A 23,943-nucleotide genomic window follows, 5' to 3' on the forward strand; every position below is an offset into this window, starting at 1 on the left:
ATTATTTTACAATGTGAATCATGATTCGAATGACATCAATTTAACGATAGAAGACATTGATGAGCATTGTAATGGACAGAGTATGTCAATTTCTCACCAGTTACATATATTCACTGATATTCCTGAAACACACTGCTGTCCACTGCTTGGTACATTTTATCCCATGCCAGCAATTCAACTTGGAAATAATGGCATGCGAGTAAATTGTTGCCTTCACAATATTCCCCAACATCTCTCAGACATTAATAGAGTCTACACCAAATTGAAAACACTTAGAATATCAAGCAATATATGTTAAGAATGATATTTGTCGCAGATGTATGAACATAGGAACAATAGAGATTTTACTACCATAAAAGCAGGTATGAGTATCAACTTGGTCATTACGCACGCCTAAAATTTATATCCAGTTACCATGGATATGTTTTTGTTTCACAGCAATAAATAGCTATCACTTGAATTACCCAATTACTGTTTAAATTCGTGTCTGGCGATTGTATGGTTAACACTGACATCACTGTAGGGCAATGTGGCAGTGTAGGGCTTGAGGTACAGAAATTCGCTCTTGGAAGATTCTGGAGATAAGCAAATGCTATAATGATAAGGTTCAGCTCCAACTCCAGTATAACTTACACCTTGATGCGGTGCAGCCCTTGGATTAAAACTATCCTCAGAAACGCTCGGACCCAAACAACAACAAACTCTGGAGTTGTATCCTTTAGTGATATTTCTGTCTTGTTTGCACTTGATGGCAACCAGTAGAATTATAGTGACAAGAAATATAAAGGAAGTTGATCCTAAACCCACGATTGCATAAAGATTTAGATGCGAAAAAATCCCCCGAGGGCTGATTCGGTCACTTGGTTCAGGCACAATATCAGTGACATTGGATAGCAGTGAGAAGAGGAGAGTGGCCGTGCTGGACAGGCTGGGCTGTCCATTGTCCTTCACCAAAATGACCAGACTCTGTGTGGTGGCGTCTTCCTCCAACAATCTTCGCAGTGTTCTGATCTCTCCAGTGAGCAGCCCCACACTGAACAGACTGGGATCAGTGGCGTCCATCAGCTGATAGGAAAGCCGTGCGTTCTGACCAGAATCTGCATCAGTGCCCAACACCTTAGTGACTAAATAACCTGGGTATGTTGACCGTAGTGGTATCTCCACTGCTGTGGAGTTTTTCCTTGTTACAGGTGAAAAAATGAATGGCGCATTGTCATTTTGATCCAGGATTATAACATTCACGAAGGCAACACTGCTCAATGGGGGAAACCCACCATCCTGAGCTTGAACTTTGATCTGGAAATGCTTCAGTTGTTCGTAGTCAAAGGAGCGCAGCGCGTAAATGTTACCGCTCTTAGAGCTGACACTGATGTAAGCGGTGGCAGACACGTCTTGGATCTGGTTCTCCACAACAGAATAGGAGATTTCCCCATTCTGGTCCACATCCGGATCTAAAGCGGTCACTGCAAATATGGAGGCCCCGGGAGTGTTGTTCTCCATCAGGTAAACGTTATAGGAAGATTGCGTGAACTCTGGAGTGTTGTCATTCACATCAGAAACCGTCACCAATATAGTTCTGTTTGCAAAAAGCGGCGGAGTTCCTCCGTCCCAGGCGAGAATGGAGATGTTATACGAAGATTGCTTCTCTCGATCCAATGTCTCACCCACAACCAATTTGTACTGGTTGTTGGCAGACGTTTGAAGTCCAAATGGGATGTTCATGGGAACCTTGCAGTGAACTTGTCCGTTTTCAACAGAATCTCGATCCGATACACTTATCACAGTCACCACAGTCCCGGTTGCAGCATCTTCTGGAACCACACGTGATATCGAGCTCAGTTTTATCTCAGGAGCGTTATCATTCACGTCGGTTATTTTGACAATAACTCTCGCATGCCCCACCATTGGAGGCGTTCCCTTGTCTGTCGCTTGTACATAAAGTTCATAAACATTGGTCTCCTCAAAATCGAGAACACCTTGAAGCTTTATCTCACCACTTTCGGAATCTAATTTGAAAATCTCGCGCCCCCTTATGGAAGAATAACTGGAAAAGGTGTAGTTTAAATCAGCATTTATACCTGCGTCCAAATCGACAGCGTTGATTTGTATCACTGAGGTTCCCTTTGATGCATTTTCTGGAATGTTTGCTCTGTATATCTCACGATCAAAAACAGGAGAATTGTCATTAGTGTCTTGAACATTGATAATAATCTCAGCTGTGCCAGACCTGTGCGGATTTCCGCCATCAATGGCCGTCAGGACAAGCTGAAACGCTGACTCCTGTTCACGATCCAAAGCCTTCTTCAGCAATAACTGGACAATTTTACCGCCATCGCTTCTCGTTTGCACTTTTAGGCCGAAATAATCGTTCGAACTGATTTGGTAAATGTTGATTGTATTCACGCCCACGTCAGAATCATAGGCGCTCTCGAGAGGAAAGCTCGCTCCCGGCACATTTGATTCATATATTTGTAAGGAAAATGCATCTCTTGGAAATCTTGGTGAATTATCATTAATATCCACAATCTCTACTTCAATAGGATGCACTTCTAAAGGATTGTCGACCGCTGCTTCAAAGGAAAGGGAACAGGTCGGGTTCTGTCCACACAGCTCTTCTCTGTCGATTCTTTCATTCACAAATAAAATCCCGTTTTCAAAATTTACCTTCAGATACTGACGGCTGTCATCAGAGACGAGCTGGAACTTGCGAGCCGGCAATCTCTCAACGTTTAATCCTAAATCTCTAACGATATTCCCAACAAAGGCGCCTTGCTCCAGTTCCTCGGGAATCGAGTAGTGAATTAGCCCCGATACCAGGTCCGACACAAACAACAGCAAAATGAAAGCCGGCCCGCAGCTGAGCGCATTCGCCATTCTTCTGCGATGCGATTTTCTTTGTTCCCAACAGCGATGAGCTTCTTCCTCAACTCGAAATTTATATTTCCACCCATCAAAAGTACCGACATTAATGTGAAACCTTGAACTCCGCTAGATCTGGCTCCCTGAAGATGGCTCCGCGGCGCAAACGCAGGGACTGTTGTGTTGTTCCTCTGTTATTCGCTTTAGCCTTTTGTGGTGGGGGAGGGGGTAGATCGCCGCCAACGTCTCGGCTCCTCATTGGTACACAGCGACACGAAGAGTCCCAACCAATAACTACATTACACTTTTCTTAAAGCCAGACGGAAATTTATAATATCATCAAAACGTTATTTTTCTCACATATTATCCAAATTCAGTCAGTGGTACACATTACCATAATTATTTTACAATTTGAACATGAATTTAGTAACATAAATTTGGCCATCAAATAAATTTCTCAGCAACGACAGTGACACATTATGTCAAGTTACTATGAGTCATTGCTACTCCTCCTGCGCTCACTGCTTAGTACATCTTATCCCATCTTAGATATTCAACCTCGAAATAATGGCATGTTTAAATAATAAAACTGTTGCTTTTCCAATATTAACATCTCTCAGACGCTACAACATGATCGACAAAGAATGGAAAACATTGAAATGCTAAGCAATAACTGCTTCGAATCATATTTACCGAACTCGTACTATCATAAAAAGCAAGTTGCTTTTTACGCACCTCCAAAACATATGCAAAGCCACCATGAACACGATCTTTGCTTAACGGGAGTAAATAAACGTCACTTCCATGACACAATTACTGTTTAAATTCGTGTCTGGCAGTTGTGTTGTTGACACTGACATCACTGTAGGGCAATGTGGCAGTGTAGGGCTTCAGGTATAGAAATTCGCTCTTGGATGACTCTGGGGATAAGCAAATGCTATAATGGTAAGGTTCAGCTCCAACTCCAGTATAATTTACAGCTTGGTGTGGTGCGGACCTTCGACTAAAATTATCTTCAGAAATTGTCTGGCCCAAACAGCAACAAACTGTGGAGATATTTCGGTCTTGTTTGCATTTGATGGCGACCAGCAGAATTATAGTGACAAGAAATATAAAGGAAGTTGATCCTAAACCCACGATTGCATAAAGATTTAGATTCGAAAAATAATGCCGTTTGTTGGATAGGTCACTTGGTTCAGGCAAAATATCAGTGACATTGGATAGGAGAGAGAAGAGGAGAGTGGCCGTGCTGGACAGGCTGGGCTGCCCATTGTCCTTCACCAAAATGACCAGACTCTGTGTGGTGGCGTCTTCCTCCAACAATCTTCGCAGTGTTCTGATCTCTCCAGTGAGCAGCCCCACACTGAACAGACTGGGATCAGTGGCATCCATCAGCTGATAGGAAAGCCGTGCGTTCTGACCAGAATCTGCATCAGTGCCCAACACCTTAGTGACTGAATAACCTGGGTATGTTGACCGTAGTGGTATCTCCACTGCTGTGGAGTTATTCCATGTTATAGCTGAAACAATAAATGGCGCATTGTCGTTTTGATCCAGGATTATAACATTCACGAGGGCAACACTGGTCAATGGGGGAAACCCACCATCCTGAGCTTGAACTTTGATCTGGAAATGCTTCAGTTGTTCATAGTCAAAGGAGCGCAGTGCGTAAATGTTACCACTCTTAGAGCTGATACTGATGTAAGCGGTGGCAGACACGTCTTGGATCTGGTTCTCCACAACAGAATAGGAGATTTCCCCATTCTGGTCCCCATCCGGATCTAAAGCGGTCACTGCAAATATGGAGGCCCCGGGAGTGTTGTTCTCCATCAGGTAAACGTTATAGGAAGATTGCGTGAACTCTGGAGCGTTGTCATTCACATCAGAAACCGTCACCACGATGGTTTGGTTTGTTGAAAGAGGAGGAGTCCCACCGTCCCAGGCTGAAATGGACACGTTGTACGAAGATTGCTTTTCACGATCCAGTATGTCACCCACCATCAACGTATATTGATTGTTTGGAGACGTTTGAAGTTTAAATGGAATGGAAGTAGGGATCTGGCATCGGACCTGTCCGTTTTCACCGGAATCTACATCAGTAACAGTTATACCAGCCACTATAGTACCAGGTGTGGCGTCTTCAGTGATCACGTTGGTGACTGAAGTTAATTTTATCTCAGGAGCATTATCATTCAAATCGATTAGGTTGACAACAACTTTGGCATGACCCGCCATCGGAGGTGCGCCGTTGTCTGTCGCTTGTACATAAAGTTCATAAATATTTGCCTCTTCAAAATCGAGACCTGCTTGAACTTTTATCTCACCAGTTTCCGAATCCAACTGGAAAAGCTCGCGCCCCCTTTCGGCTGAATGTTTGGAGAATGTATATTTTATCTCAGCGTTTGTACCCTGGTCTAAATCGGCAGCGTTGATTTGTGTCACTAATGTCCCCTTTGGTGCGTTTTCTGGTACACTTGCCCTATATATTTCATGGTTGAATAAAGGTGCATTATCATTGGCATCTAATACAGCAATACTAATCTCCGTTGTGCCAGATCTGTGCGGGACTCCACCGTCAATGGCCGTCAGGACGAGCAGTAGAAATGGCTGTTGCTCGCGATCCAAAGCCTTTTCCAACAATAGCTCGACAATTTTACTGCCATCGTTTCTCGCCTGGATGTTCAACCCGAAGTGATCGTTTGAAGTGATTTGGTAAGAGCTGACAGTGTTGACGCCGATGTCGGGATCGTGCGCGCTCTCGAGAGGGAAGCGCGCTCCTGGAGCGATCGATTCACCGATTTGCAGATAAGAATCGCTTTTCGGAAAACTGGGGGAATTATCGTTAATGTCCGCTATCTCCACTTCGACGCGATGTATTTCCATGGGATTCTCAACCGCGACTTCAAAAGGTAGCGAGCAGGTGGAGCTCTGTCCACACAGCTGTTCTCTATCGATTCTCTCATTCACAAACAGAACCCCGTTGTCAAAATTTACCTTCAGATACTGCTTTCTGTCCCCGGAGACCAGGCGGAATTTGCGAGCCGCCAACATCCGCACGTTTAGCCCTAAATCTTCCACAAGGTTCCCAACAAAGGCGCCGTGCTCCATCTCCTCGGGAATAGAGTAGCGTATTTGGCCGAGTGCAAGGTCCCAGAGCAGGAGCTGGAGAAAGAACGACTGACTGCAGCCGAGCGCGCTCGCCATTGTTGTGGTTTTAAATTTCCTGGTGCTCCGTTATATTAAACAAAATCTTCTGTGTTACTTACGTCCAGTTCTTTGTCAGACAAGTACACGGGTAAGCATAATGTGTGGATGTATCGATATTAAAACCTGGCATTGAAATAATCGAGTTCTGCCTCTCTGAACATGGCTACGCTTCCCAAACGCAGGCACGCACTCTGTGTCTTTCTCTGCGCGTCTGATCTGCTTTTTGTGATGGGGGTGGGGGAAAGGGTAGATCTCTTAAACGTAGGAGCTCCTTATTGGCAGACAGCGACACGAAGAGCCTCAACCAATAACTGCATTCAGCTTTATTTAAAGCTGAACTGCAGGAAAGTCCTAATACCTACCAATGAAGCAATACATATTCTTGGTTTGTGGCTCCAATGAAAGTATCTCCAACAAGGTGCTTGCTCTGTGTGAGGAAAGCAGAAACTGCACGCTTATGTTAATAGTGGGCTTATTCTTTATTAACTTCTGTTGGAATCTATCTAACTGGTTCTTAATATTCGAATTAAGTTGATATCTTATGATTTGGATGACTTTATTGTCCACCGTAGTAAGTGGGAGCGCAAAAGTATCTAAATTTGGCGATCATGATGCTTCTCACTCGACTCTTGTTAACCTTGCAAAGCTAAAGGCCTAATGGGTAGGATGGTCTTATCTGGAAGAACAGAAACAAACTGACTAGACAGTATTCCCAATGGCAGGCTACTTTTTTTTTAACTGGTTAAACTCCAGACGTACGTCCAACGCACACTCTGGTGTCTCCAAATTACGCCTAATACTTCTTAAGACAGTTAGAGACAACAATACGGCGAATATGAACAGAAAATGGATTTATCAAAATGGCATTATTTGGTAAATATTTAATTGGAAATATTGATATTCCCTTGTGTATATCATAGAAAGTTCAGGACATCAATAAACAATCCACTTCATGCTATAAGAAATCAGAAAACGTTTTGTAAAGATATTAAGTTAAATCCTAGTGAAGTTATGCGAGGGTTGAGAAAACATTTAAAGACACATAAAGTCCACATAATTCCTCTGAAATAGATAAGAGAAGATTTTCTTGATCAAGATGGTTTATTTTCCTGCAATAAAGGGAAATAAAGTAATTAGTAAAATGTTGGGAAAGAGGAGAACAAATGTTTAGTGGAAATTAACAAATTGTCTATTGCAAAACTGCTGTGATATTCACCAACCAACAAGGCACGTCTTTGGTGGCAGAAATCTCTCTACAAATGTGACTAAATAAAATCTGAGATACAATTACTCAATGTTAGATTTACAATTCTTAATAAATAGTATCAGATTGCGGATATGAACCGATGACTTGATGACCAGCCAATTGAGAGTGACCACAAGCTGGCAGGAACATACCAAATATGGAGGAAAACAAAACTCAGTGTTATTCCTTAATGCGTTAGAGTGTATTGTCCAGCACCCTGGAGCGTCTTTCCGACGTAAAGAGCGCCATACAAGTGTAATTTGCTGTTGTTGTTGTAATCTTCAATCTGCTAAAATGCTGTGATGAAAGCTAGCACAAAATCTGTTACATGGGCAGTTCTACCGATGAATATTACACAATATTATTCTCTAACGTTTCACAAGTTAAAAGTTACTTAAAATCCATCCACCTCGTTCATTTAAATCATTTAAACTGGAGTGCAACTAATTGGTCTTTAGACCTGACCTTGGAGTGTTTGTCGATTGTGTTGCCAGCTTAAAATAGAAACGTCATTGCTGCATGATATTCACATTATTAAGTATAAAATTCACTTTAGAATAATAGTTGTGTATGTATTTACACGTCTATCTGATCTGCTCCACGACTCTATCTGTGTCTGTCACATTAGCTCTGTGCTTCTCAGCACCAATGGACAAATTAAGTGCATCACCTTCTCAAAGGAAATTATTGACCTTTCATCGCCGAATTGAATTGCTGGTCAAATTCCTTCACCACGTTGGTGTCAGTGATCTTGAGGGTGCTCTGGGGTAAGGTGGAATTGTAGCTTTTGAGAAAAAGAAAATCGCTTTTAGCTGATTCCGGGGAGAGACAAAATCTGTAATTGTACGCGTCAGGAATGGCGCCACTTTCTCTCATTCCAGGGTAATGCATGGATTCTCTTGCAGTTGACCTCCGAGCAAACCCTTCCCTTGACTCCTTCCTGCTATAACAGCAAATTCCTGAATCATACCCACGACCAATGCTTCTATCTTGATGGCATTTTAGGGCAACAAGCATCATGATAATCAGCAGAAACAGAAACGAAGTGGTGCCAAAAATAATGATCAAATACAGATTCAGGTCAGAGAAACGTTCAGAGTTTTTTAGGAAGTTGCTGTGTTTAAAATCGTTTCCGGTCACATTAGCCACGATTGAGAAACCGATAGTCACTGTAGCAGAGAATCGAGGCTGTCCATTGTCTTTAATCAGGATTACTAAACTTTCCTTGGGGGCGTCAGTGTCAAGTATATTTCGGACAACCGAATTTCTCCGGACTGCAGTCCCACAGTGAACAAACTGGGATCAGTGGCTTTACGCAGCTGATATGAAAGCCGTGCGTTCTGACCAGAATCAGCATCAGTCGCCATTACTTTGGTCACCAAGTATCCCGCTGGTGCTGACTGGGGCACTGGACCCACGGTTGCTGATCCGTTCCGTGTTACAGGGGAAACCACCGCGGGAGCGTTGTCATTTTGATCCAAGATAATCACATTGACTGCGGCGCTGCTGCTCAGTGACGGGGATCCGGAATCCCGCGCCTGAACTTGGATCTGAAAGTGTTTTAGCCGCTCGTAGTCAAAAGAGCGCAGCGCGTAAATGTTCCCACTTTTCGAGTCGACGCTGACGTAAGGAAAAGACGTCATATCCTGTATGGGATTCTCCAGGATGGAATAGGACACGTGGGAATTCTGGTCTAAATCAGGATCCAAAGCTGTCACTGATAGAATGGAGTCACCGGGAGCGTTGTTCTCCATCACATATGCAGTGTATGAGGACTGGTCAAACCGGGGCGCGTTGTCATTGATATCCGACACTGACACTTCGATTGTTTTATTGGTAGAAAGAGGGGGAGACCCGGAGTCCCAGGCTAGTATGTTCACGTTGTATCTGTCAACTTTCTCACGATCCAGTCTATCGCTTGTGACTAACTTGTAGTTGTTCTCTGGGGATTTTTGGAGCTGGAAAGGAACATTTCTGGGAATCTGACAATGAACCTCCCCGTTTTTGCCAGAATCGAGATCCGTCACACTGATCACAGCGATCACAGTCCCCGGGGCTGCCTCCTCACCCACCGTGCTGGAGACTGACGTTAGTTGTATGTCGGGGCTGTTATCATTCACATCAGTGAGTCTGACGAGAACACTGGAATGTCCCGCCATCGTGGGTGCGCCGTGATCCACCGCTTGTACATCAAGTTCGTAAATGTTTGACTTTTCAAAATCCAGCGGTCCTTGGACTCTTATCTCCCCGGTCTCTGGGTCCAAACTGAACAACTCTCGCACTTGTCGTGAGGCGTGTTTACTGAAAGAATATGTCAGGTCGGCATTTGTGCCTTGGTCTGAATCATCCGCATTGACTTTGATCACCAAGGTACCCTTGGGTGCGTTTTCCGATAAATCGGTTCTGTACACCTCACGGTCAAACACAGGCGCATTATCATTTGGTCCCCTACACTGATGATGATCTCAACTGTGCCCGATCTCTTTGGGCTTCCGCCATCAAAGGCAGTTAACATAAGATGAAAGGTTGACTGCTGTTCCCGGTCCAATGGCTTCTCTAAGAGCAACTCGACAATTTTATTGCCACTGCTTCTAGTCTGTACTTTCAGCGAGAAGTGTTCATTTGAACTGAGCTGATAATTATTGACCGTATTCATACCCACGTCCGGATCGTGCGCGCTCTCGAGAGGGAAGCGCGTTCCAGGTGCCGTTACTCGGCGATTTCCAAGGCTAACTCGCTCTTTGGGAAACCGGGTGGATTATCATTGATGTCTGAAATCTCTATTTCAACACGATGCGTCTCCGAAGGATTTTCGATTCTTACCTCAAAAGAAAGGGAACAAGTGGAGCTCTCGCCACATAGCTGTTCTCTGTCGACTCTTTCATTCACAAATAAAATCCCATTCTCCATGTTTATCCCGAAGTATTGCTTCCCGTCTTGAGAGACGAGACGACATTTCCGAGCAGACAATTTCGGGCTGTTCAATCCCAAATCCTCGGCGATATTCCCAACAAAGGCGCCGCGCTCCTGTTCCTCGGGAATGGAGTAGCGAATCTGTGCAGAAGTCAGGTCCGAGACACAAAGCAGGACAATAAAACGCACGACCTTGCATGTTGATGTCCGGCCGCTCCGTGAATTCGCCATCGTTGATTGTTTTATTTAACACCGTACACAGAATGTGTTATCCCAGTGATTGTCCCGGGAGCAAATTGCCTTTAGAAATGCGCCTTATCTCGATTTTAAACCGAATAATTCAAATATACGCCCTCAGAGCTGTTTCCTGATCAGGGCCCCACACTCACTGCTAACGGAGGCACTGCGCAGCTTTCTTCTTCGATTCTGTTCTGCGTCTGGTGAAGTGGGAGGCGTGGATAGATCTCTCTCAGAACATTTCTACCCCTTATTGGTGGACAGCGACACAACGAGTCCCGGCCAATAACTGCACTGTGCTTTTCTTAAAGCGAGGCTGCTTCCAAAGTGATGGACCACAACAACCACAACAACCACTGTTGTGAAACCCTAACGCCCTTGGATAGAAATAATGGTTCAGTTCACCTTTATTGGATCTTTATTTTGTCTTAATTGTTTACAAATATTTACGGTTGTTAGTCGATTGGCGAATCGCTTTCCAGGGGTAATAATCCATAAAATAATTAGTTACTCTATCCACGACTGTTTTGGGGGAATACTGCTGTGCGCAATTGGCTGCCACGTTTGCCCACTAAATAAACAGTCAATCCACTTTACAATATACTAAGTGAAGCACTATGAGACGTCTTAACTTGCAAAAAGGAAGACGCTATGTCAACTGTAAGGATTATTATTATATTATTACAGATTTTTACAATTTGTTGCAACCGGTGGAATGGCTTTCCGGATTGATCAATTTGCTCAAAGGTATTTTCAGTAGCAGGAAATAAAGTATTATGGCAGTGGTGGAGAGGATGGGTTTTTGAATGTCCTTCACCAAGATGACCAGGCCTTGTGTCTTGGCATCTTTGTTCCACAAAACTTCCCACTGTTCTGATTTCTCCAGTGACACCCTCACCGAAAGGGGTTGGGGTGAGGGGGGAGCTAGTATATGGTATCCATCAGCTTCTAGGAACGACGTGCGTTCTGGCCAGAATCTGCATCAGGAGCGATTATTTTGGTGTCCGCACAGCCTGGAATATGTTGTACTTCCCCCCGATAAACCTACGCAGATCTACAAGAGTTCTTGTCGTCCCTTCTACTTTTTATTCATACTTTACAGGCATATAAATCAGCAGCAAAAGTATAACTACAGCTAATTGCTACGAAACTTCACTTTTAAAAAAAACATGCAATGCCAAACTGTCTCTTTAGATGAGATTTGCATTTTGTATTTATTGACGTTAAATCATTCATGCGATTTAACAATCAAAATTTTTGCCCCTCACTTCTCATCATGGTTTACTATCAAACCCATCAGACCAAAATAGTGACTTGTTCTTGCCACATGGCTGTAGTCCAATTCTATGTGTGCAGGCAGGTGTGTCTTGTGTTGGAAAGTCGAGTACCTCGTTGTCCTTTGAACAAGAATAAAGATATAAGTTGCAATACACAAAAACAAAACAAATGGAGCGTTAATACCAATGCTACTGATATGGAATTCATGCTGATTCCATTCATTTATATTGCTGAACTAAGCACACCAAACTCTCGGTGACGCAGTGGGTTAGTGGAGTTTCCTTTCATTCAGACGTTTTAGTTCTGATCCAAGGAAATATCTCAATCAGGCACCACAATAGAATGCAGATATCTCGCAAATATGACCTTGCTAAGAGTGCTAGGATAGTCAACGAACGTGTTGAGGTGCAGCCACAGCTATAATTCTCACATATGTCTGATGTAAGAAGCCTGACAAACGGAGAAACCTATTAAAATCTAAAAATGTTTCGGAATGGATCGAGGACACCAAACACTGATGCTATCCATTTATTTATTTGTAAGAAATTAGAACAGACCAGCATTTAAGACACAACGTAATAATAAGAGACACGATGAGAGGAAGATATTATGATAATGATTAAGTCATATGTTAGAGAGAAAGATATGTACTAACTCACGTTATGAATGAAATTCATTGCCTATACCAGGTTACTGTGAATTCCTGGCCACATTCTTTGCCCCGTGGGTGTCAGTCATTCTGAGTGTACTCGGTTGTAAAGTCGAATTGTAGGTTTTCAAGAACAGGAAGTCGCTTTTAGATGCCTCCGGAGAAAGGCAAAATCTGTAATTGTAGCTTCCGGGAATGGGGGCACCTTCCATAACTCCATCGTAATTCAGGGATTCTCTTGGTGCGGATCTCCGAGTGAAAGATTCCCTTGAATTTCTCCATCTGCAACAGCAGAATTCGGACTTGTATCCATCAGTAAAGTTGTGATCTTGGCGGCATTTGATAGCAATTAGGACTATAATGGTCAAAAGAAATACGAATGAAGTCGTGGCAAAAGTGATGATTAAATACAGATTGAGATGAGAGAAACCCTCAGAGGTTTGGAGAAGGTTGCTATGTTCAAACTCGGGTCCGGTGAGGTTGGCCATGATGGGAACAATGACAGTCACTGTGGCGGAAAGGCTGGGCTGTCCGTTGTCCCTTATCAAGACGAGCAGACTTTGTTTGGTGCCATCTTTGTCCAATAAAGTTCTGCTTACTCTGATTTCTCCAGAATTGCGTCCCAGGCTGAACAAATTGGGGTCAGTAGCTTTAAGCAGCTGATATGAAAGCCGTGCGTTCTGACCAGAATCAGCATCAGTCGCCATTACTTTGGTCACCAAGTATCCCGCTGGTGCTGACTGGGGCACTGGACCCACGGTTGCTGATCCGTTCCGTGTTACAGGGGAAACCACCGCGGGAGCGTTGTCATTTTGATCCAAGATAATCACATTGACTGCGGCGCTGCTGCTCAGTGACGGGGATCCGGAATCCCGCGCCTGAACTTGGATCTGAAAGTGTTTTAGCCGCTCGTAGTCAAAAGAGCGCAGCGCGTAAATGTTCCCACTTTTCGAGTCAATACTGACGTAAGGAAATGACGACATATAATTCTCCAGGATGGAATAGACACGTAGGAATTCTGGTCTAAATCAGGATCCAAAGCTGTAATTGATAGAATGGAATCACCGGGAGCGTTGTTTTCCATCACATATGCATTGTATGAGGACTGGTCAAACCGGGGCGCGTTGTCATTGATATCAGAAACTGACACCAGAATTGTTTTATTAGTTGAAAGAGGTGGGGAGCCTGAATCCCAGGCCGATATACAAATATCGTAGACAGGAACCTTCTCACGATCTAGTACACCACTCGTAACTAATTTGTATTGGTTTTCGGAAGATTTTTGGAGTTTAAATGGTATATTCTTGGGAATCTGACAATTAACCTGTCCGTTTTTTGCAGAATCTTCGTCGTTACACTGATCACAGCTATCACAGTCCCGGGTACAATGTCTTCACGGACGGTGCTGGACACAGAGGTCAGTTGTATCTTGGGCACATTATCGTTTACATCAGTTAGGGCTACCAGAACACTTGAATGTCCTGCCATTGCAGGTGCGCCATTGTCCATAGCTTGTATATCAAGTTCATAAAGGTTTGTTTCTTCAAAATCCAGATCTCCTTGAACTCGAATCTCTCCAGTGTTCACATCCAAACTGAACAATTCTCGCACATGTTGCGAGGCCCGTTTGCTGAAAGAATATTTCACTTCACCATTTGCACCTTCGTCCAAATCAGCGGCGTTTACCTTTATTACCAATGTTCCAACGGGCGAGTTTTCTAATAAATTGGCTCTGTACGATTCGCGATCAAAGACAGGCGCGTTGTCATTATTGTCCAATACAGAGATAGTGATTTCAGCGTTGCCCGATCTTTGTGGATTGCCGCCGTCAAAGGCTGTCAGCACCAACTCAAAGACTGACTGCTGTTCGCGGTCCAATTGTTTATCCAACACTAACACGGGAACTTTAGTACCTCCGCTCCTTGTCTGCACTTTCAGACTGAAATGGTTGTTTGCACTGATCTGGTAAGTGCTGACTGCGTTTGTGCCCGTGTCCGGGTCTTGCGCGCTCTCAAGAGGGAAGCGAGCTCCCGGCGCCATTGACTCCGCTATTTGCAAGGGAAAAACGCTACTGGGGAAGCTGGGGGAATTATCATTTATATCTAGTATCTCCACGTCAACACGAAACATTTCCAAAGGGTTTTCAACAATTACCTCAAAGGAGAGAGAACAGGCAGAGCCCTGCCCACAGAGCTGCTCTCTGTCGATCCTTTCATTCACAAACAAAATCCCATTCTCCATCTTCACCTCCAAATACTGCTTTCTTTTGTCAGAGACCAGACGGCATTTCCGCCGAGACAGCTCCTGAATCTTCAACCCCAAATCTTCAGCCACATTCCCAACAAAAGCGCCCAGTTCCAATTCTTCAGGAATAGAGTAGCGAATCTGCCCAGATGTTAGGTCGGTCACACAAAGCAACATAACGAAACGCGCGACCTTCCACGTTAACAACCCGCCGCTCCGTGGATTCGCCATTACTGATTCCACTCACAGAAAACGCCACCACTTCTTCAGTTAATTGGTTTGATCAACAAGAAATTGTGGCTGTAAACGCAAGATTTTTACCTAAAAATGTAAATATGCCACCCGGATCTTTGTGAACATGGCCCCGTCCAGCACACACAGGCACTGCGCAGCTTTCTCTTTTATTCTGCGCTTTGCCTGGTAAAGAGGGAGGAGTGAGAGATCGCTTGCAGTGTTTTCGCTCCTTATTGGTAGACAGCGACACAACGAGTCTCGTCCAATAACTGCACTGAGCTTTACTTAAAGCGAAGCCGCTTCAAATGTGTTGATCTCCGACAGGAGCTATGCTATTTATTGCTGTGCAACCAAAATATCCCAAGGCACTAACAAAATCTGGTTGACTGTATCATGTTTGTTTCATTATTGCAAGCGCGTAAATATATAATACAAATGACAAATATAGTATCGGTCCTCCTACCGAATTAGTTTCAGAACTCCCTGCTTCAGTGCCATTATGCTCAGTTTACAGTTCTTATCTGTTTTGGGGTATTGTTCCTTGACCTTCTCGATATGTAAAGCTGTACGATTTTTTTCGTTACTGCCAACAAAAAAACTACATAGTTATTTCCACTTTATAGTACGTCATATGAAGCGTTTTGGGTTGTCCTCCTGACGTAGAAGGAGCTGTACCAAATGTAAGGATTATTATTATTACTTTAACTTGCAGGAAAATGAATGGATTCAATGTTGTATTATATTACTAACAGTGCTCTCATTCCATTATATTGAAGCAAAAAGCAACAGCTTTGTTTAACTTATAATCACCTGCTTTCAAACGCATCTGTATAATTCTCCAAATTTGGAAACTAAGCGGTTGATTCCCGTGCGTAATTCTGTTTCTAGCATTGCTTATGGCATGTTTTGCAACTAAATACTATCGAATTTGATAACACAAAGGGGAGCCATTTCACCCATCGTGTCGGTACAGGTTCTTGAATAAAGATAAGAAATACGTGTAGGGGCGCTCTCCTGCTCAGTCCCTATACACTTACATATCTTTCTTTTTCAACAATTTATCGAATTATCTTGAAAAACTGTTATAGTCATCAGAGTTCTGCCACCCACCCCACTAAATTTGTCATTGCGAATGTTTTTAATATTCGACCACTATAATTGAGGTGGAACAAGACGTAAAGTTTACGCAAAATCAGACATTCATTTTGTTACATTCCAATTTATTCAAAAAGCTAAGAAATTTACATGCAAAATTACGGTTACAAGACATATGAAATCATTTGACACTAAGGTAATAAACCGGAAAAAAAATCCGAATATGTTCAATAATTAGCTAGGACTGAAAAGCATATTTTGGCGTTAATTTGGGGAATATTTTGTGTAAAACACTGAAAACCAAAAGGGCATTTTGGTGCAACGTACCTACTCCCACAAACAATTATAAAAGCAACCACCTACATTTTTTATTTGTCAGATAATTTATCTCAAAGAAGTCAGACTGAACAATGCCATGCAGGTCATGACCTCAAATGAACCGTGGACGGATGGCTCACACCAAAATACATGCCGAGTGAATAAGCACAACGGGATTCAGGCCTGGACTCTGACGTTAGTCTAAGAATATGGTGGGAAGATGAAAATATTAAACGTGTGAAATGTTGAAGTGCTGATACAAACTTCAGGTCCAATTTTTGAAGTGGAATCCAATAAAATGAGGTGCGTGACGGATGTGCTTTTCTTAGCCTTGATGTTGACATTCAATGCCCAAACTGGACACGTATCAACTTCTCCGCATTAGCAATGCCAACCTCATGAGCACTGAATTCGCCACAAAATAATCTTGTCTTAATTTTAACCTCAGGGAGTGAGATTCCACCCTTACTGAATATGCCTGTGCACCTGACTATGATTTTTTTTCATTTAAGTGAAACGTCTCACCTTCTGTGAGTGAAATATCGCCCGCTATTCACTGCATTGACTGCATGAACATTTTATTTATTCGTTTTATGGTCAGTTATCCTGAGAGTACTCTGGGGCAAAGATGAATTGTAGGCTTTTAGAAACAGGAAGTCGCTTTTGGCTGATTCGGGCGATAAACAATATCTGTAACTGTAACTTCCTGGGATCGGGGCACCGTCCATAACTCCATCGTAATTCAGGGATTCTCTTGGTGCGGATCTCCGAGTGAAAGATTCCCTTGAATTTCTCCATCTGCAACAGCAGAATTCGGACTTGTATCCATCAGTAAAGTTGTGATCTTGGCGGCATTTGATAGCAATTAGGACTATAATGGTCAAAAGAAATACGAATGAAGTCGTGGCAAAAGTGATGATTAAATACAGATTTAGATGAGAGAAACCCTCAGAGGTTTGGAGAAGGTTGCTATGTTCAAACTCGGGTCCGGTGAGGTTGGCCATGATGGGAACAATGACAGTCACTGTGGCGGAAAGGCTGGGCTGTCCGTTGTCCCTTATCAAGACGAGCAGACTTTGTTTGGTGCCATCTTTGTCCAATAAACTTCTACTTACTCTGATCTCTCCAGAATTGCGTCCCAGGCTGAACAAACTGGGGTCAGTAGCTTTAAGCATCTGGTAGGAAAGCCGTGCGTTCTGACCAGAATCAGCATCAGTCGCCATTACTTTGGTCACCAAGTATCCCGCTGGTGCTGACTGGGGCACTGGACCCACGGTTGCTGATCCGTTCCGTGTTACAGGGGAAACCACCGCGGGAGCGTTGTCATTTTGATCCAAGATAATCACATTGACTGCGGCGCTGCTGCTCAGTGACGGGGATCCGGAATCCCGCGCCTGAACTTGGATCTGAAAGTGTTTTAGCCGCTCGTAGTCAAAAGAGCGCAGCGCGTAAATGTTCCCACTTTTCGAGTCGACACTGATGTAAGGAAAGGACGTCATTCCTGTATGGGATTCTCCAGGATGGAATAGGACACGTGGGAATTCTGGTCTAAATCAGGATCCAAAACTGTAACTGATAGAATGGAATCACCGGGAGCGTTGTTCTCCATCACATATGCAGTGTATGACGACTGGTCAAACCTGGGTGCGTTATCATTGATATCAGACACAGTCACTAGGAGGGTTTTATTGGACGAAAGAGGGGGGGATCCCGAATCCCAGGCTAATATGGGTATATTGTATACATGAAACTTTTCACGATCCAGTCTGCCGGTTGTAACTAATTTAAACTGGTTCTCTGACATCTTTTGCAATTTAAACGGGATATTCGTGGGAACTTGACAATTAACCTGTGCGTTTTTTCCAGAATCCGCGTCTGTTACACTGATTACAGCTATATCGTGCCTGGCGCAGCATCTTCCTGCACGCTGCTGGACACTGAGGTGAGCTGTATCTTCGGAGGGTTATCATTGACATCAATCAATCGGATGTGAATGCTGGAATGTCCTGCCATTGGCGGGGTGCCCTTATCCACAGCTTGTACATCAAGTTCATACACGGGTGATCTTTCAAAATCCAACACGCCTTCAACTCTCATCTCTCCCGTTTTGGGATCCAAGCTGTACAATTCCCGGACGTGTTGTGAGGCACGGTTGCTGAAAGAATATGTTACCTCGGCGTTTGTTCCTTCGTCTGAATCTACAGCGTTGACTTTTATGACAAAGGTGCCAGCTGGCGCGTTTTCTGTCAAACTCACTTTGTAAACCTCGCGGTCAAAGATTGGCACATTGTCATTGATATCCAATACCGATATAGTGATCGTGGCTTTGCCAGTTCTTTGAGGGTTCCCATTGTCAACAGCCGTCAGCACCAGCTGAATTGTTGACTGCTCTTCCCGGTCTAAGGGCTTCTCCAGTAATAACTCAATAACCTTCATACCGCTGCTTCTCGTTTGCACTTTTAGGCCAAAGAAATCGTTCGCGCTTATCTGATAAGTGCTGACTGTGTTGGAGCCTACGTCTGGGTCGTGCGCGCTCTCGAGAGGGAAGCGCGCTCCCGGCGCAATGGACTCGGCGACGCGCAAGGCAAACCCACCTTCTGGAAAACTAGGAGAATTGTCATTGATGTCTAAGATCTCCACCTCAACGCGATACATTTCCAAAGGGTTTTCCATCATGACCTCAAAGGAGATGAAACAGGTCGAGCTCTCGCCACAAAGCCGATCCCTGTCCATTCTTTCATTCACAAATAAAATTCCGTTCTCGAGATTCACCTCAAAGTACTGTTTTCCGTTATCGGAGACGAGGCGGCATTTCCGAGCAGACAGTTTCCCTATCTCAAATCCCAAATCCTCAGCGATGTTTCCGACAAAGGCGCCGGTCTTCATTTCCTCTGGGATAGAGTAGCGGATTTGTCCAGAAACCAGGTGCGAGACACAGAGCAGAACAATAAAATGCTCGATCCTGTAGGGCAATGTCCTGCCTCTCCCTGGAGTCGCCATTAATACTGGATTCGACCTCAATGCAAATACACGGGCGTTTTTTTTCTCTGTCTCACGTCAGTGCTTTTGCCCAGCAACAAATTCTGTCTAAAATATATCAATTTCTGAATTTAAACTGAATATTGGAATTATACGACCGTGATCCCCCCCCTGAACAGGACAACTAACTGCAAACGCAGTTACTGCTCAGCTTCTCCTTTGATTCTGTCCTGCGTCTGGTGAAGAGGGAGGGCTGATAGATCTCCAGGGCGCGTTTCAGCTCTTTATTGGTGGACAGCGACACAAGGAGTGTCCGCCAATAACTGCATTGAGTTTTCTTAAAGCGAGGCTGTTTACCAAAAGTCATGGTTTCCCATGTAACCCACGCCACGTATTGCTGTGCAACCCAAACTACCCTCATGCTTTAAAATATCGTTTCCTTTCATAATTATCCATTTGAATTATAGGAAAACATCTTGACAAATAATCATTGTGCGTAAAATATCTTCAGGGATCATTTTCGTCTCGCTGCCATTATAATCGTGGATAAGGAATCATGGAAGGGTTTTAATGAAGGTCAATATATAAAAAATGGAATGGGCATGCCTATTACGCATGAATTTTGTTTCCCTAAGTTAGGATATCTGTTGTATAACACATCTTATTCACTGAAAGCTTATTACAACTAACAGTAAAATGATTTCCCTATTTCCGCGCTCGATCCAGCAGACAATTACATGCCAGTTTTACGTTTGCTCGTGCATTTAAGGTCCAGAGCAAAGGTATAACATTTAAATGGGATTCAAAATGTTTTGCACATGCACAGTTTTCTTCAACAATTATATTGCAAATAATTGCAATGTGACAAATCCACGTGGAACACATTGTCAGAGAAAATTAATGAAAAAAGCAAGATTCTCCACCACCAAATGAGGAACTAAATGCAGAGTTTCTTCTTCCAAGGACTTCTTGCTTCGAATTTTGCAGGCGAACTTAAAATCATTGGTAAAAGCATCCGTTTTGGACAAGCGTGGAATACAGTGAAATATCTAGTAAATATACTGAAAACATTGATGCTGATGTTAATGGATTTTTTGCACCAAAATATGCCATTTAAAGATGCGGTATTCAACTTTTCGAAATGCCTTAAATATTTAGAAATTTCCACATGAATTGTTCACTTCACATGGCCTCCACATTAGAAATAGGGTTCAGGTAACTCCACACGTAGATTAATTAATACCCACCACTTGTACGGATTGAGTCTGTGAAGGATTTTGACAATTTGCTGTCATTAACACGGATATCATTGAAGGGCAGGGTCGGATTACATGGCTGCAGAAAGAGAAATTCCGTAGTTGATGCTTCTGGAGATAAAGAAACCCTGAAATTATAAGCTTCGCGTTGGGAGGTTGCCTGACTCACTCCAGGTAAGTGTGGAGGTCCTTTTGGTGTAGGTCTGCGATTCACAACATCCCTGGCAAATCGACGCCCGAAGCACCAAGTCATGTAGCTCTGGCTTTGCAAGATACCTCTGTCCTGGTGACACTTCACTGCAACCAGAAAAATAATAGCTATGAGAAATATCAAGGACGTGGAAGCTAGCGTAATGATTAAATAAAAATTTAGCTCTGAGAAATGCTGAGGCTTTCCGGGCCGGCCACTGCGTTCAGATAGCGTTTCAGTCACATTGGGCAGGATTGAAAACAGTACAGTGGCGGTGCTGGACAGCCTGGGTTGCCCATTGTCCATCACCATGATGATCAGATGTTGTGTGGGGTCATCCTGTTCCGTGATCTTTCGCAGTGTCCTGATTTCTCCAGTGAGGCGTTCCAGGCTGAACAAACTGCGATCGGTGGCGTCAATGAGTTGGTAGGAGAGACGTGCGTTCTGACCGGAATCTGCGTCTGCGGCCATCACCCTGGCGATCAAGTCACCCGGGTAAGTTGACTGAGGTGCAATTTTCACGGCAGCTGAGGCGTTCCATGTTACCGATGAGACAACAAGCGGCGCATTATCATTCTGATCCAGGATAATAACATTCACGATAGCGCTGCTGCTCATTGGCGGAAATCCTCCATCCTTGGCATGAACGTTGATCCGGAAACGTTTTAGTTGCTCGTAGTCAAAGGAGCGCAGTGCGTAAATAGTCCCACTTTGGGAGTTGATAGTAACGTAAGGAGATTCACTTTGTATCCGGTTGTCTTCCAGAACCGAATATGAGACTTCGCCATTCTGATCCAGATCAGGGTCTACAGCTGTAACCGCCGATATAGAGGCTCCGGGAGCATTGTTCTCCATCACATACACATTGTAGGAGGACTGCGTGAAGAGAGGAGCATTGTCATTCATATCGGAAACTGACACCGAGATTGTCTTATTTGTTGAGAGAGGGGGAGTCCCCGAATCCCAAGCTGAAATTGAGATGTTGAACGAGGGACTTGTTTCACGATCCAGTGCATCACTAGTAACCAATTTATATTGGTTCTTGGAATATGTTTGGATTTTAAATGGGATGTTCATAGGGACTTGGCAATAAACGTGTCCATCTTCTCCAGAATCTCGATCCTCTATACTAATCACAGCCACCACAGTCCCCAGCGCAGCGTCTTCGGGGATCATGCGAGACACTGAGGTCAATTTAATCTCGGGGAAATTGTCATTCACGTCAGTTATACCGACCAAAACCTTGGCATGACCTACCAAGGAATGTTGGCCATTATCCACAGCTTGTATATCGAGCTCATAAATATCGGATTCCTCAAAATCCAGCAGACCTTTAACTGTAATCTCTCCGGTTTCTGGGTCCAATTTGAACAACTCGCTGACTCTTTGGGAAGCATGATTACTGAAAGAATATCTTACCTCCGCATTCTGCCCTTCGTCCGAATCAACGGCGTGAATTTGCATCACCAGGGTATCTTCCGGTGCGTTTTCTACCACGTTAGTTCTGTATATATCCTGACCAAATACAGGCGCATTGTCATTCGCGTCAAGTACAGTGATTATAGTCTGAGCTGTGCCAGATCTATGTGGTATTCCACCATCAATGGCTGTTAGCACCAGCTGAAATGTTGACTCTTTTTCGCGGTCTAAAGGTTTCTCCAACAGTAACTCGGCAATTTTTACGCCGTCGCTTCTGCTCTGCATTTTTAAACCAAAGTAATCGTTTGAACTGATTTGATAAGTGTTGACTGCGTTGGTTCCTATATCCGGATCGTGTGCGCTCTTGAGGGGAAACCGCGCCCCTGGCGCTGTTAATTCAAAGACTTGCAGGAAAAATACACTCTTCGGAAAACTGGGAGAATTATCGTTTATGTCTCTGATCTCCACTTCAATGCGATACATTCCCAAAGGATTTTCGACCGCTGCTTCCAAAGAAATGAAACAGGTCGGGCTCTGTCCACAGAGCTGTTCCCGGTCGATTCTTTCATTGACAAATAAAATCCCATTTTCCAAATTTACCTCCAAGTATCGCTTCTCGTGTTCAGAGCCCAGGCGGAACCTGCGAGCGAACAATTGCCGAACGTTTAATCCCAAATCTTCAGCGATGTTCCCAACAAAGGCTCCCCGCTCCTGTTCCTCGGGAATCGAGTAGCGAATTTGTCCGATTACCAGCTCCGGGAGTAGAAACAGGAGCGTGAAAACAGCTCCTCTATTTAGCGCAATCTCCATGTTCTGGGTTCGAATATGAGGCAAGTGCACCAAGATTAACCTCAATCCTTAAATGCTGAATTTAGTATCTTATTGAATATTTTATCTAAATGTATTCAGGTAGCCAAATGCGCGTCTTAATCCGAGACATGAAAGGTCTCACCTTAAGTACTCTGTCTAAAAATGGCTCCACAACCAAAGCCAGAGAGACAAACACTGCTCGCCTTTCTCTGTGGTTCTGCTCTGCCCTTTGTGAAGGGGGAGGAAGGGTAGATTTCTGGCAGCGTTTTCCCTCCTTATTGGCCGAGAGAGATACAAAGAGCTCTGACCAATAAATACCCAGAGCTTCTCTTAAAGCTGGACTGTTCGGAATTTCTTTTTATATCCCAGCAAACCTTATATTTTATATTTATGCAGTATATTTTAGTAGCGCAATATATAATTTTAACAATATATAATGCTTGTATAGTAACTTGTTACCATCCGATGTGAATGGCAAAGTCTCATATTCGGTTCTGGAAGACAACCGGATACAAAGTGAATCTCGTTACGTTACTATCAACTCCCAAAGTGGGACTATTTATGCACTGCGCTCCTTTGACTACGAGCAACTAAGACGTTTCATTTAGATTTACTTTCACTCGATTGGTGGTTGCATTTTGATCGCCTCTCAATTCAGGATATCAATTCAGTCCTTACATAGTAAATAGCCAGATATTAACGTCAACAACAGTGACAATCAAAAACAAACCTAACATTAAATCTACACAGAATTTATAGACCAATTGCATTATTGGATAATGGCTACCTACATCTGTGTGTGCAAAGAACAGAGGGAGAATGTATAAATATTTACACAATCAATATAGGGTCAAAATTTCGTTCTTTGATTGAAATCACCTCTTGCCCCCTTCAAGTATATCAATATAAATTATCAGCAAAGCTAATTTTCGCAACTAACTGCTTCTCAAATCCATGTTTGTAACATTGGCATTACACTTAAGGTAAAGTAGCAAGTCGGAAAAATGTG

General features: G+C 43.6%; 3 protein-coding genes across 3 annotated transcripts; all 3 read right to left on the reverse strand.

Moving 5' to 3' along the window:
* Positions 1-95: 95 nt before the first annotated feature.
* LOC103184154 lies at positions 96-14,824 on the reverse strand. The gene is given in 12 exon segments (XM_042340100.1): positions 96-2,988; positions 3,553-3,562; positions 3,677-6,021; positions 6,126-6,133; positions 8,005-8,571; positions 8,574-9,755; positions 9,758-10,024; positions 10,027-10,439; positions 11,851-11,859; positions 12,435-13,395; positions 13,398-13,742; positions 13,745-14,824. Coding segments are annotated over 12 exon segments (9,693 nt in total). The 5' UTR covers positions 14,811-14,824; the 3' UTR covers positions 96-468.
* Positions 14,825-16,464: 1,640 nt separating this feature from the next.
* On the reverse strand, positions 16,465-19,280 carry LOC121850062 (protocadherin-10-like). Its single transcript, XM_042340102.1, is given in 3 exon segments — positions 16,465-17,784; positions 17,787-18,179; positions 18,182-19,280. Coding segments are annotated over 3 exon segments (2,418 nt in total). The 3' UTR covers positions 16,465-16,858.
* A 163-nt stretch (positions 19,281-19,443) lies between these two features.
* LOC103184152 (protocadherin-10-like) lies at positions 19,444-23,671 on the reverse strand. The gene is made up of 3 exons (XM_042340103.1): positions 23,636-23,671; positions 20,685-22,877; positions 19,444-19,608 (listed from the first exon to the last, which is right to left on the reverse strand). Exons 1-3 carry the CDS (start codon positions 23,669-23,671, stop codon positions 19,444-19,446), a joined length of 2,394 nt encoding a protein of 797 aa, XP_042196037.1.
* Positions 23,672-23,943: the final 272 nt, after the last annotated feature.

This window comes from Callorhinchus milii, unplaced genomic scaffold, assembly GCF_018977255.1.
Source record: "Callorhinchus milii isolate IMCB2004 unplaced genomic scaffold, IMCB_Cmil_1.0 Scaffold13, whole genome shotgun sequence".
NCBI classification, from domain to species: Eukaryota; Metazoa; Chordata; class Chondrichthyes; order Chimaeriformes; family Callorhinchidae; genus Callorhinchus; species Callorhinchus milii.